Below are 12262 nucleotides of genomic sequence, written 5' to 3'. Positions count from 1 at the left end.
GAAATGTCTTAGAAATTACAAAAAAAGTCGGTAAATCCATTGTTTTATTTTTTGTCAAAATTGACCTTAGGTTCGAAAAAATCCTCATACTGAATTTTAATTTTAATTTTTTTAAGTTTTTTCATTAGCAGAGCATTGTCCTACTAACAGAAAAACTTAAAAGATAAAATTAAAATTCAGACCGAGGATTCGATCTTCAGTCCGAGGGGCAGTTTTGGAAAAAATAAAAATAGTGAGTTGACCTATCTTATTTGTAATTTTTGCTAATAAACTGAGTATTTTGTATTTAAACTTTTTCTAAGATATGTATATAAATCACTCTAAAATATACAAGAAAAAATATATAATGAGACTATTTATCTTTAGTACTAAAAGGTCATACAATTGGATGTGAAATTAGATGGCAATATTTATTTTACTGATCAAGTTCAAACTTCAAAAAAAAATTTATTAAACTTTGTGACACATTTGAGCTATCAAATTAATGATTATAAATAATTATGACCTTCATACCCGAGCTATCAAATTAATGGTTTTAAGTAATTAGGACCTCCAATACATAAATACCGAACTAGAGGAGGAGAGAAGAGCCATAAAGTGGGGAGGAGGTGAACACTAGAGAGTGAGAGAGACAGGAAGATGATGGGGAAGGATTGGGGTTCTCTGCCATGGCTCATGTCCATGTTGATCTGCCTCTATACCTTGGTGGTATGGGCAGGCAGGAAAAGCCCCAAGCTTCCTCCTGGTCCGAAAGGCCTCCCCTTGCTCGGAAGCCTCTTAGAGTTGGGAAACCGACCCCATGCAGCCCTCGCGACCTTGGCCAAGACCCATGGTCCCCTCATGACCCTGCGCCTTGGACTCCGGACTGTGGTCGTTGCCTCCTCTTCCGACATGGCCAAGGAGGTGTGCCAGAAGAACGACCACGCACTTGCCAGCCGCTTCGCGCCTGAAGCCATCAAGGTCGACTCTCATGACCAGTACTCTATCGCTTGGGGCGGGATCAGCCCCCTGTGGCGCAACGTCCGCCGTGTCAGCACAACCCATCTCTTCACGAAGCAACAGGTTGAGTCGCAGGAATTCCTCCACCACCAAAAAGTACAACAAATGGTCGGCATCATAGAAAAGGACTGTGCAGCGAAGCGAGCAGTGGCCATACGTCGAGTTGCTTTCCTTACTGGCATCAATCTCTTATCCAACATGATCTTCTCGGTGGACGTGGTTGATCCCGAAGCAAGTGAGTTCAAGCAGCTCTTATCGTCGCTCGGCGAGGAGCTCGGACGGCCTAACGTCGCAGACTACTTCCCACTGCTTAGGCACTTTGATCTACAGGGGATTCAGCGCCGGGCTGCTGGCTGCATCAAGAAGTTACATCAAATATTTAACGAAAAGATCGAGGAGCGTTTGAGGTTCAGAGAGAGCGGACAGCCAAGATGCGGTGACTTCCTCGACATTTTGCTCGACCCCATCGATGCGAAGGGATCCAAGTTCAGTCGTGCAGAGATCTTGTCTCTGATCATAGTAACATCTTCTCCCCTCTTAAAATTTTTTTTTTTTCTAATTAATTTTGAAGTCTAATAATTCTGATTCAATCCTTCCCAGGAGTTGTATTTTGGAGGGAGTGAATCGAATTCTATAACAGTGGAATGGGCAATGGCCGAATTGCTACACAACCCAGCACAGATGGCCACTGTTAAGCAGGAGCTTTCGGAGAAAGTGGGGCACCAGCGCGCAGTCGAAGAGGCAGACATGGATAGGCTCCCTTACCTGCAAGCAGTTATAAAAGAAAGTCTGCGGTTGCACCCACCTGGGCCGCTTCTCCTCCCTCGCAGGGCCGACGCCACTGTAGAAATCGCCGGATTCGTCATACCGAAGCACACAACGGTGGTGATAAACGTCTGGGCAATCTCTAGAGAAGCTCGTACCTGGGAGAACCCGACAACATTTTCGCCGGAGAGATTCATCGGGTCCGATGTCAATTACAAGGGGGGAGATTTCAGTTTTATTCCATTTGGAGCAGGCAGGAGGATTTGCCCTGGTCTACTTCTTGCAGAACGCATTGTGCAGCTGATGCTCGCCTCTCTGCTGCAATCCTTCGACTGGGAGCTTCCCCTTGGGTGGAAACCAGAAGAGATGGATATGAGTGAAGAGTTGGGGTTCACTTTGCATAAAAAAGTCCCATTAGAAGTCATCCCCATGAAAAAAAATTAGATGCCAATACATAAAGGATTTCCAATTATATCTGGTGATCTTGTTTTATGGATTTTATGGCAATGGTATCTAGCATTTGTAAAATAAATGCAACTTCTCGGAGAAGTATGCTAATTTCTCTTTTTATTGTTGATGAAGGATTCTCTGACTTAGTGAGAAGTATGCTATTTTTTTATTTTTATTATTTATTTATTTATTTATGTATTTTTATTTTTTGCATAATCTCCATGTTAAAAATTATATATTCCTTAAAAATTAAGATCAAATTATATTTATATTGCCTAATCCACATTTCTACAATAATCGGGCTGGCCGCATAGAAACCATGTCCAAGAAACACAATTCTGATATTTTTTTTTTTTTTTTTGAGAGTGAGGTTGAAGTTGTGGTGGTAAAACGACTTCAACCTCAACCAATCAGTCTAAGTTTCCATTCTCGTTTACGCATATGAGACCACTAACTATTTCTAAAATCAGGTAGGGTTGTATTCCTCACGTATCTACCTTCCATTCTCGTTGACGCATTTGAGACCACTAACTATTTCTAAAATCAGGTAGGGTTGTATTCCCCACCTGTCTACCTTCCATTCTAGTTTACGCATATGAGACCACTAACTGTTTCTAAAATCAGGTAGGGTTGTATTCCCCACCTATCTACCAAAAAAAAGTTCCGATATTTTTTACTTAAATTAATAACAAAAAATTAAAGGAAAATTTGCATACACTGTTAAATTTATGGAATTACCATTTGGTCTATATTTTTTGAAATTTTATAATGATTTTGTTTTTTCTTGCCGTTGGTTCAATAACATCAATCCACGTTTCTTTTTCTTTTTCTTTTTTTTATTTGAGTTTCTAGATCGGACTGAACCATTTATACAGTAAACAAAAATAAACGCTGTAAATAGTCTAGATCCTATTTGAAAGAATTCCAATGAACGGTTCATAAAATGGTACGAGATAGACATTTTTTAAAACTCTTTTTTTTTTTTTTGTGAAATTCACTTATAGAATGGATAAAACATGTGGTATTATTGCATGGTCCATAGGTCTATATTTTTTATCATATTACATTAAGGTCCTATTTTTTTGTGTTTTTTTTTATTTTATTTTTATTTTTTATCCTCTGTTCAAAAGTCTATACGAAAAAATACGTCTTTTAATGAAAAGTTCTTGGTCAGTTTACCGCCTGGGTTTTCAACGGTTTTAGAATTCAAGGCACGTCTTAAATGGAAAAAGTTTATCTAAGGATGCAACCTTATAATATAGAACTATGGATGCACCTCAAAAATCCATTGAAAAAGGTATGTTTAATGTTGAAAAACCCTTTGATTGATCATCTCGACATCGAGATGTATGACCATGAAAATAAAAAAGATTTGAAGTATCAGAAATAGTGTATTTTACCACATATTATATACACCGTCCATTTTCAATATTTTCATATGTTTATAGATCTACTTGATTTTAACCATTTTTTAAATTTAAAATGTTATAATTAGATATAAAAATAGATTTTGAAATCATCCTAAAAATATTTTATATCAAAATTATATACCATGATAAAATTTGAATGTGCACTTTACCTCTACTGCTACGAATGCATCCGTATGCCAACTACACCCATCTTAAATTACTGCAAATTTAATTTTGTCTTATATCTATAAATTTGAAGTTCTAAAAACAATATAGTTCTGGTGATACTTGAAAGCTTGAAATGAAGGTTCAAAAAAAAGGTACAAGATTGACATTTTTTAAGACACAAAATCCATTTTTGAGGAACTTACATATGGACTGGCTTGATCTATAATTTGAGTCATATTACGTTATGGTTCTATTTTTCTGAGTTTTTTCTTTTTCAGTATTTCATCCCAATTCGAAAGTCTAATTGTCCAACCACCCAAAGGATGTATTTGGGCAATTTTGAAGATCAAACTTTAGACTCTAAAAAATTTTCCGTCCCAAACCCGGCCGGTTGGAGGTCGAACAGGCAATTTTTAAGTGAAACCGGCCGGTTTTATACTAACCGGACCGGTTAGACGATATAACGGCCGTTTTTACAAAAAAAATGGTAATGTACCCGTTACGGTCATTATTTTGAAATCGAGGCCGTTATTTGTAGTAGGCATTCTTGAATCCAAATTTTGCCTTTTTTTTATCCGTTTTCGTGCCTTTTTTTTGTCCTTTTTCATGATTTATTATTGTAAATCACTATATATAATCTATAAAACAATAAATTTGGATTGAAACATCTTAAAAAAAAAAAAAAGATTTCCTTGGATCACAATGGCGGATTTTTTAGGTTTTTGAAAATTTCCTCCATTATTTCAATAATTTCTTCAATACCTAATGGTTCTTGAGGAAATTTGGTGGTTTTGATAGATAATTGAATTATTCATCAGATTTATGTTTCAATTTGTTCAGAAAACCAAATATTATGGGTTGATTTTGGCCCGAAATGCTGCTACTCAAAGAACTTGTATTTGATCAAAAAACACAGATTTTATATGTATTTATTGGTTGTTTTTTATTAAATTGAGTTGTGGATTTTTATGATCAATGCTTCATCTCTCAAATAAAATAGGTATGTCTATTTATGATTGAATAAATGTTTTTATATGAATTTTTTCGTTGCACCATATCATATCATGAAAATTTCATAGATCTGAAATTTCTGCCTCTTTATCAATTAAATTAAAAATACCGAATATTTTTTTATGAAATTTGGTGCGTTTGAAAGTTGATCGAAGCTTTTACAAGGCATGTATGTTTATTTGTTTGATTATCCAAATATTGAGGATCGTTTCTTGCTCAAAATATTCCTTAATTTTTTGGGTTTTTGAAAATCGATTTTTCTAAAAAAATAATATTTTGTTTAATGAAATTATGTTTTTCGATGAATATGAGAAGTTCTTTTCTATTTTTCTTAATAAATTATTTTTAATAGAATTATAATTTTTTAATAAAATTACGTTTTTTGATGAATATGGGAAGTGTTTTTCTATTTTGCTTAGTAAAATTATTTTTAATAGAATTATGATCTTTTAATAAAATTACGTTTTTTGATTAATATGGGAAGTGTTTTTCTATTTTCTTAATAAAATTATTTTTTTTTATAAAATTATTATTTTTGATGAAATTGATTCTTCTTTTTTATAGGTACATGCTAATGTTGCTCGATTTTTTTTAATTATGTTTTTTTTAAGTGCATGTAAAAATTTTGGTTGCCTTATGTTCAATGAAACACTACACCAGCGTCATGTATGTGCTTGGTTCTTCTCATATATATATATATATATATATATATATATATATATATATATATATATATATATATATATATATATATATATATATATATATATATATATATATATCGACTGATCTTATATATATATTCTGTCAAGGTTTTTGGAATGTTATGGAAAGAGTCTTTAAACGATCAGCCATTTTTTTGAAAATCGACTGACTAACTCAGAATCTATCACTGGTTCATCCCTATCTGGCCCGATTCCAGAGAGAGAGAGAGAGAGTTTTACAAAGGTGATCTTAATTTCAAATCATCCCTCACATTTTGAGAAATTGATTTTTCTTAAAAAAAATTCATTTTGCATAGTAAAATTATGTTTTTTTATCAATATGGGAAGTTTTTTTTTTATATTGCTGAATAAACTTATCTTTTAAATAAAAATATGTTTTTAATAAAAAAAAAATGTTTTTGATGACTATGGGAACTGTTTTTCTATTTGCTTAACAAAATTATTTTTTTCGATAAAACTATGGTTTTTTAATAAAATTATGTTTTATGATAAATATGGGAAGTGGTTTTCCATTTTGCTTAGTAAAAGGATGATTCAATTTTTAGTAAAAGGATGTTATACACTTGAACATCCTTTTTAGTAAAAGGATGATTCAATTTTTTTTTGTATAATAACCTTATCTCATTTCATAAAAAATAACTATCACTACACTGGGGTCCTTTTGCGATTTATTCCCTCTCTAGAAGCCTTGTAATCTTACCTCACGGTTGTTTTTATAAATCCAACTCCAACGCACGTGCCTACCCAAAGATAAGCCTCTTTCAACTTAATGATGACAAAAATAGGAACTAATATGTGAAAAATTAACCTTTTTAAAAAAGACCAAACTAACACCAACCAAAAAGAACATCCATACTTATTCTTTTTCATCAAGATACCTCATATTAAAGAAAATGGAAAGCTTTCTATGTTCTCCTATAACATAGAAGTTCTATCCTCCCCCTTATCCAACGGTCCATTTTTTAATGGAGGGCTAAGATTACCCCAATCACAATGTCACGTCTTTACACTATTTTATTTTTAATTTTTTTTCTATAAACTTTTTTGACACCAAATTTTGGATGTTCATTCCTCTATTAAACTTGCACTAACTAAAAATATAAAAAAATATTTTCAATAAAATAAAATAACCAAAATACCCCTGAAAGTTTCAAATGGTATTTTGATCATTATTTTTTATCAAAAAATTATTGTTAATATTTTTTATAGGTGTGCCCCAATGAGAAGATGGCACGTACCAAAGTTTATATTCAGAAAAATTGCATTAAAAAAACTAAAAATAAAATACTTTGAGACATCGGATCGAATATCAAACGGTGAATGGCTCTCTTGATAAAAAAATGGATGGCTGGATCGTAGGGGGAAGATAGAACTTCTATGTTGTAGGGGGAACATAGAAAGCTTTCCCGAATATTATAAGCATGATCCAGGGACCTACGAGTTGCTGTACTAATCAAAACATAACGATTGTGTACATAAATTGAGAAACTCTCGAGGAATTGGTCATTGTATATCCATAGAAATTGTTTATGCTCAACCCTGTAACATACTACGTGAGCGTCTTCGAGATGAGCGTTTTTTATGACTGAACTAACTTCACGCATTGATTCTCCTTTGAGTCTATCTTTTTTTTCGTCAAGTATCTCCATAGACTCAATCTCCTCTGGGTTTGGGTCGATATCTTACTTATCTATCTCTCTATTGATGAGAAAGTTAGATATCATTGCTGCCTCAATACCAATTTCTGTCCTTTCATCAAAAATAGGGTCACATATGACATCAATGAATGATAATTCGAATTGAATATCCAAAACCTACTTGTCCTTCCCCTTTTTTATCAAAGTTAGGTGATCATTCTCCCAACCATGAGGCTTCCGACGTGTAGTGTGTGCATAGAACGATCTCTCGAAAACAACTTCTAACTCACAATCGTCATCATAATATGTCTGTGCTAATGGGTTACCTCCTCCACTTGCCTTCTCAAGTATTCTATCTCAATATCTCGGACGTCTCGTTCTTATTGGATGTACCCAACCATAGACCACGTTCAGGAGCCATGATGCCTATCAATGAATACCACGAAACACAAGAATCGATTGACGCTTTGATTCTACCTGAAGCAGTTGAAAATTACCGATCGCCAACAAATACAACCACATTTTAGAGATAAAAATAAATAACTAAGAAGAGATCTACAACAAAAAAAATATAGACATGGGAGTCTGAGTCCTCCACCACGCACTACCAGAGTAAACCCATAAAAAAAGCTCTCTCTCTCTCTCTCTCTCTCTCTCTCTCTCTCTCTCTCCCTCCAAATAACCTTATTTCATTCCATAAAAAAAAAACCACCATTACAATGGGCGTCTTTTTTCCTTTTATTCGCTCTCTAACCCTTTTTTTTTTTAAGTCCAACTCCAACCCACATGCTTACCCAAAGATAAGCATCTTTGAAAATGAAATTTTGTGGTAAGTCTTTCTTCTGACTAATACAAGAAGATAAGCATCTTTCAAAATGAAACTTTGAAATTTGTATTATTCACACAACTTTCTTCGACCTGAATATGAATGGGTAAATTGTATGTCCATCGAAATTATTTAGGCAAAACCCTACAATGTACTAAGTGAGCATCTTCGAGATGAGCATTTTTTACGACTGAACTAATTTCACTCATCGATTATCTTGTGAGTCCATCTTTTTCTTCATAAAGTATCTCCATAGGCTCGATCTCCTTTAGGTTTGGGTCGATATCTTACTTATCCACCTCTCCATTAATAAGAAAGTTAGATATCGTTGTTTCCTCAACACTAATTTCTTTCCTTTCATCTTGTTCTTTATCAAATATAGGACCTTCATGAAAAATAAGGTCATACATGACATCAATGAATTATGATTCCAAATGAAGATCCAAACTTACTTGTTCTTTACCTTCAATTGGATCTTCATCAAATTTAAATAGATTATTCTTCTGACCATGAGGTTCTTGATGTGGACAGTGCACATAGAACGGTACTGGAAAGCATCTTTCGACTCACTACCGTCATCATAGTGTTTCAGTGCTCAGTTTTGCGCTAAGGCTCGATTAGCTCCTTAGACGCTCCGAAAAATGCGATGCTTATGTTGATTAAAAAAAATTAAGCGAATATTAGATTCCAAAAAAAATGATCAGAGGACATCACACTCGAGGCCAAATATTCCCATGCATTCTATATAATAGAAATACAAGTTTTATATCATATATTATGAACATAACACTCTGTTAAAATTTATATCAGCCCCAAAGAAAAAAAGGAAATAGGCCGAATACCCTTGATTCAGGCCTTCATACCTATACATTTGTTTCTAAGAAAGAAAATATACAGACATATAAAATAAGAGAAATACCAATGGGCATATCGCCCCTTATACCTGAGATTAGCTACAGGGGTACTATTTCCTAGGTCTACTCCATCTTCGAGAACGGGCTTCAAGTGGATCACAAAAAAACTCTGTATCAGTCATGCTCAAAGAAAAATCATATATGGAACTGTCTCTTTCACGCTTTATGTATAACAATTGGTCTCTCTCTCAATCTCACTCTCACTGAAGTGCACTCTACTAAAGTGTACGAAGCAAATGTGTGCGTACTAAAAAAGTGCGAACCCAAAAATATATGAACCACAAATGTGTGCGTACTAAGAAAATGTGAACCCCTCTCTCATCGAGAGATCGGTTTATATATATTCAATCATTAGATAATCATTAATATTCAACTGATAATCACAAAGTTGTGATCTTTTAATCTTCATTCATCGTCATCTTCGTACTGATCTGCATCTTCATGATCTTTATCTTCTCACGTTGATTTCCTTCATCTTTATATTTTCACGCTGATTCTCGTTTGATGACGATCTTGCTGTTTAACTCCATGGATTAAGATAAGTTAACCTATTCGCACAGATGTCTTCTACTGATAATTACTTTTTCTGATAATACTCATCTTCAAGGCATTCAAATTTCAAACATATTGATTCCAGTTTCAACCAAGATATTGCAGAAGAAAAATCAGGAATTTGTTACTTTGTCGTGTATCGCTCAGCAATTAAGCTTCTGCGGCGTGGTTTGACACAACTTAGTATATCTTCAATCTTTTTCAGATGGCTTATACTTTGATTATGTAGCTTGGAGAGATGAAAGAGGGTTCAGAGATAAACACAATGGTCCAAGTCTCATTAAAAAAGGATCACGTATGAGAGAGACAGTTCGTTCAAACTATTGTGTTTCTACTGAAAATTGCGCCAGCAAAAATAGGGGATTGCGGATGCAACTGCTTTCCATGTATGGATCAATCAATCTTGTACCTTTTAAGGATGATGAAATATTGAGTCAAGAATCCAATGGCCTTAGTCTCATGAGAAAATTCCTCATATTGTGAGAGAAATCACAATTTCGGTGATCAAGTGTCAACCTGGCTGTTACGCACGAAGTATAAAGCTTTCAAGGCTCTGTCGGGGTATGCAAACAATGGGTTGAGCCACCTTCATTTGATATGAAACTTTAGGGTGAGGGTTATCATTCCTCAAATATGATTCCTTGAGATTCTCAACTCAATCCCAGAACATCAAGCTTTCGGGTGTCAGTTAAAGCATATCTTAACTCATGGTAAATATGGACATGGGTTAACCCAAGTCCAAATATTATCCAAGTTATATAATTTTCAAACTTTAAGGCATATCAGGCCTCAACATGTATATCTTCAAGGATTTTACCTCAATATATCAATATATGTCGAGGTTTCCCTTATGTTCCATCTATGAAAATCCCATATTCTTAATTAATGATGGAAAAAGAGTCATATCACATCTCACCCAAAACTCCTCCAATATCTAATGGAGAGGTACTCATATGTTATGGGAGTATATATGTATCCTAGAGTTTCATCTCAAATTGAAACACTTTCATGACCTCTTATTATAGACCGTAAGTTATGATGCACATATGTAACTAACGATGGATTCAGGAAACCATGCATACCAAACGGCATCAGGCTCCTCCACATATCACATGGATAGCATATCAAGGTCTTAGGAGTATATGTATCCTAAAACTTGTCTCACAATGAGATGACTTACATATCCTCTATCATTAACTTAACTTAACATGCTTAACTAATGAGCTATTAGTATTCTATCTTTTATCGGTCCTAAGTCAAGACATATAGAGGCTGACTAACAGGTCAAGACTTTGAAGGCATATTAGGGCCTTCGTAGGATGAATCTTGGACATATCATATCTTTCATATCTTCATATTAGGCTGTATCTGAGCAGATGTTATCAAGAACTATGTTTGTATCTTATTGACCATCTGTAAAGAAAGTTATCAAATGTGCATTACAGACTTCGTTATGTATTTGGCATCTTTAATCTATCAAGCATTTGTTAGATTACAGTTAGTCCCACATGGTTGGTCGGTCCTTGATCTCGTCGCTCCCGAGGATCCAGTGTGGGACTTGGCCTGAGATCGCTCTCTTGGATGCCATAGTGTGCGCACTTTGGGTGCGTGCTTGCGTACTCGTGAGGCTAGAACCAACAAAGAGAATGGTTTTAAAAGGTGGGAGGTGGGATCTACCTTGCAGGGTTGAGTCCGTGACACACTCGAGCGAGCGAGCTGCCCTCTTAGATCATGAAACAAAAAGCCTTATGCCTCACAGCTCGGTCTGGCTCTGGTTCCCTTGCTTCACGCTGCACCTTGCTAAATGCACGAATGAGACATCTAGCTAATGGGTCAATGCTCCTGGCTTGTCCTTGAAAGAGGGTTTTGATGGTTATGGAGGAAAGGAGGTAGGGATTGGTTGGCAGAGGTTTTATAGAGGTGAAGAGTGAGAAAGAGAAAATACCCCAGATGATGCTTTAAGGATCTAATACTGTGGGACAAGCCCAAACATGACGAATCTCAGCAGAGCCTCATAAGAGCAGTCTAAGCCAGGAAAGTTGGGTGAGAGGCAAGAAAAAAGAACGAAAGAAAGAAAGAAATACCCCAGAGGATGCTTCGAGGATCTAATACTATGGGACAATCCCAAACAGACGAACCTCAGTAGTGCCCCATAAGAGCAGTCTGAGTAAAGAAAGTGCGGTGAGATGTACGAAAGAATATTGAGATAAAGAGAGAAATTTATGGGAGGAAGAGGGAGAGATTAAGGAAGCGAGAGAGTGGGATGAGAAAGAAGAAGGAGAGAGGGAGGAGATAGTTTGAAAGAGGATGAAAGAGAGAGAAGAGAGAGAGATGTTTGAGGGAGAGAGATATTTAAGAGAGGAAGAGAGAGAGATTAAGAGATAGGGAGAGATGTTTAAGAGAGAAAGGAAGAGGGATTTAAGAAGAAAGACAGAAAGATTTAATAGAGAAAGAGGGAGATGTTTAGAGAGATATGTTTAAGAGAGAGTTTAGAGAGAGGGAGAGACATTTAATAGAGAGATTTAGAGAGAGGGAGAGACATTTAAGAGAGAATGAGGGAGATGTTTAGACAGAGATGTTTGAGAGAAAGAAAGAGAGATTTAAAGGGAGGGAGAGACATTTAAGAGAGAAAGATGGAGATGTTTAGAGAGAGATGTTTAAGAGAGAAAGAAAGAGATCTTTAAGAAAGAGAGAGAGAGATTTAAAGAGAGGGAGAGATGTTTAAGAGAGAAAGAGAGAGAGGGAGGTATTTAGAGAGAGATGTTTGAGAGAGAAAGAAAGAGATTTAGAGAGAGGGAGAGATTTA

At 35.2% G+C, this 12262-nt stretch overlaps 1 protein-coding gene across 1 annotated transcript; it reads left to right on the top strand.

The window, feature by feature from the left end:
- Positions 1-587: 587 nt before the first annotated feature.
- LOC18436465 (geraniol 8-hydroxylase) lies at positions 588-2383 on the top strand. The gene is made up of 2 exons (XM_020668548.2): positions 588-1518; positions 1600-2383. Exons 1-2 carry the CDS (start codon positions 640-642, stop codon positions 2206-2208), a joined length of 1488 nt encoding a protein of 495 aa, XP_020524207.1. The 5' UTR covers positions 588-639; the 3' UTR covers positions 2209-2383.
- The last annotated feature ends 9879 nt before the right edge of the window (positions 2384-12262 follow it).

Source organism: Amborella trichopoda, chromosome 9, assembly GCF_054954075.1.
Source record: "Amborella trichopoda isolate Santa Cruz 75 chromosome 9, AtrichopodaSantaCruz75HAP2 v2.0, whole genome shotgun sequence".
In the NCBI taxonomy this organism is placed as follows: domain Eukaryota; kingdom Viridiplantae; phylum Streptophyta; class Magnoliopsida; order Amborellales; family Amborellaceae; genus Amborella; species Amborella trichopoda.
The sequence above is the reverse complement of the archived record's forward strand: the minus strand, read 5'-3'. Positions and strand labels throughout refer to the sequence as shown.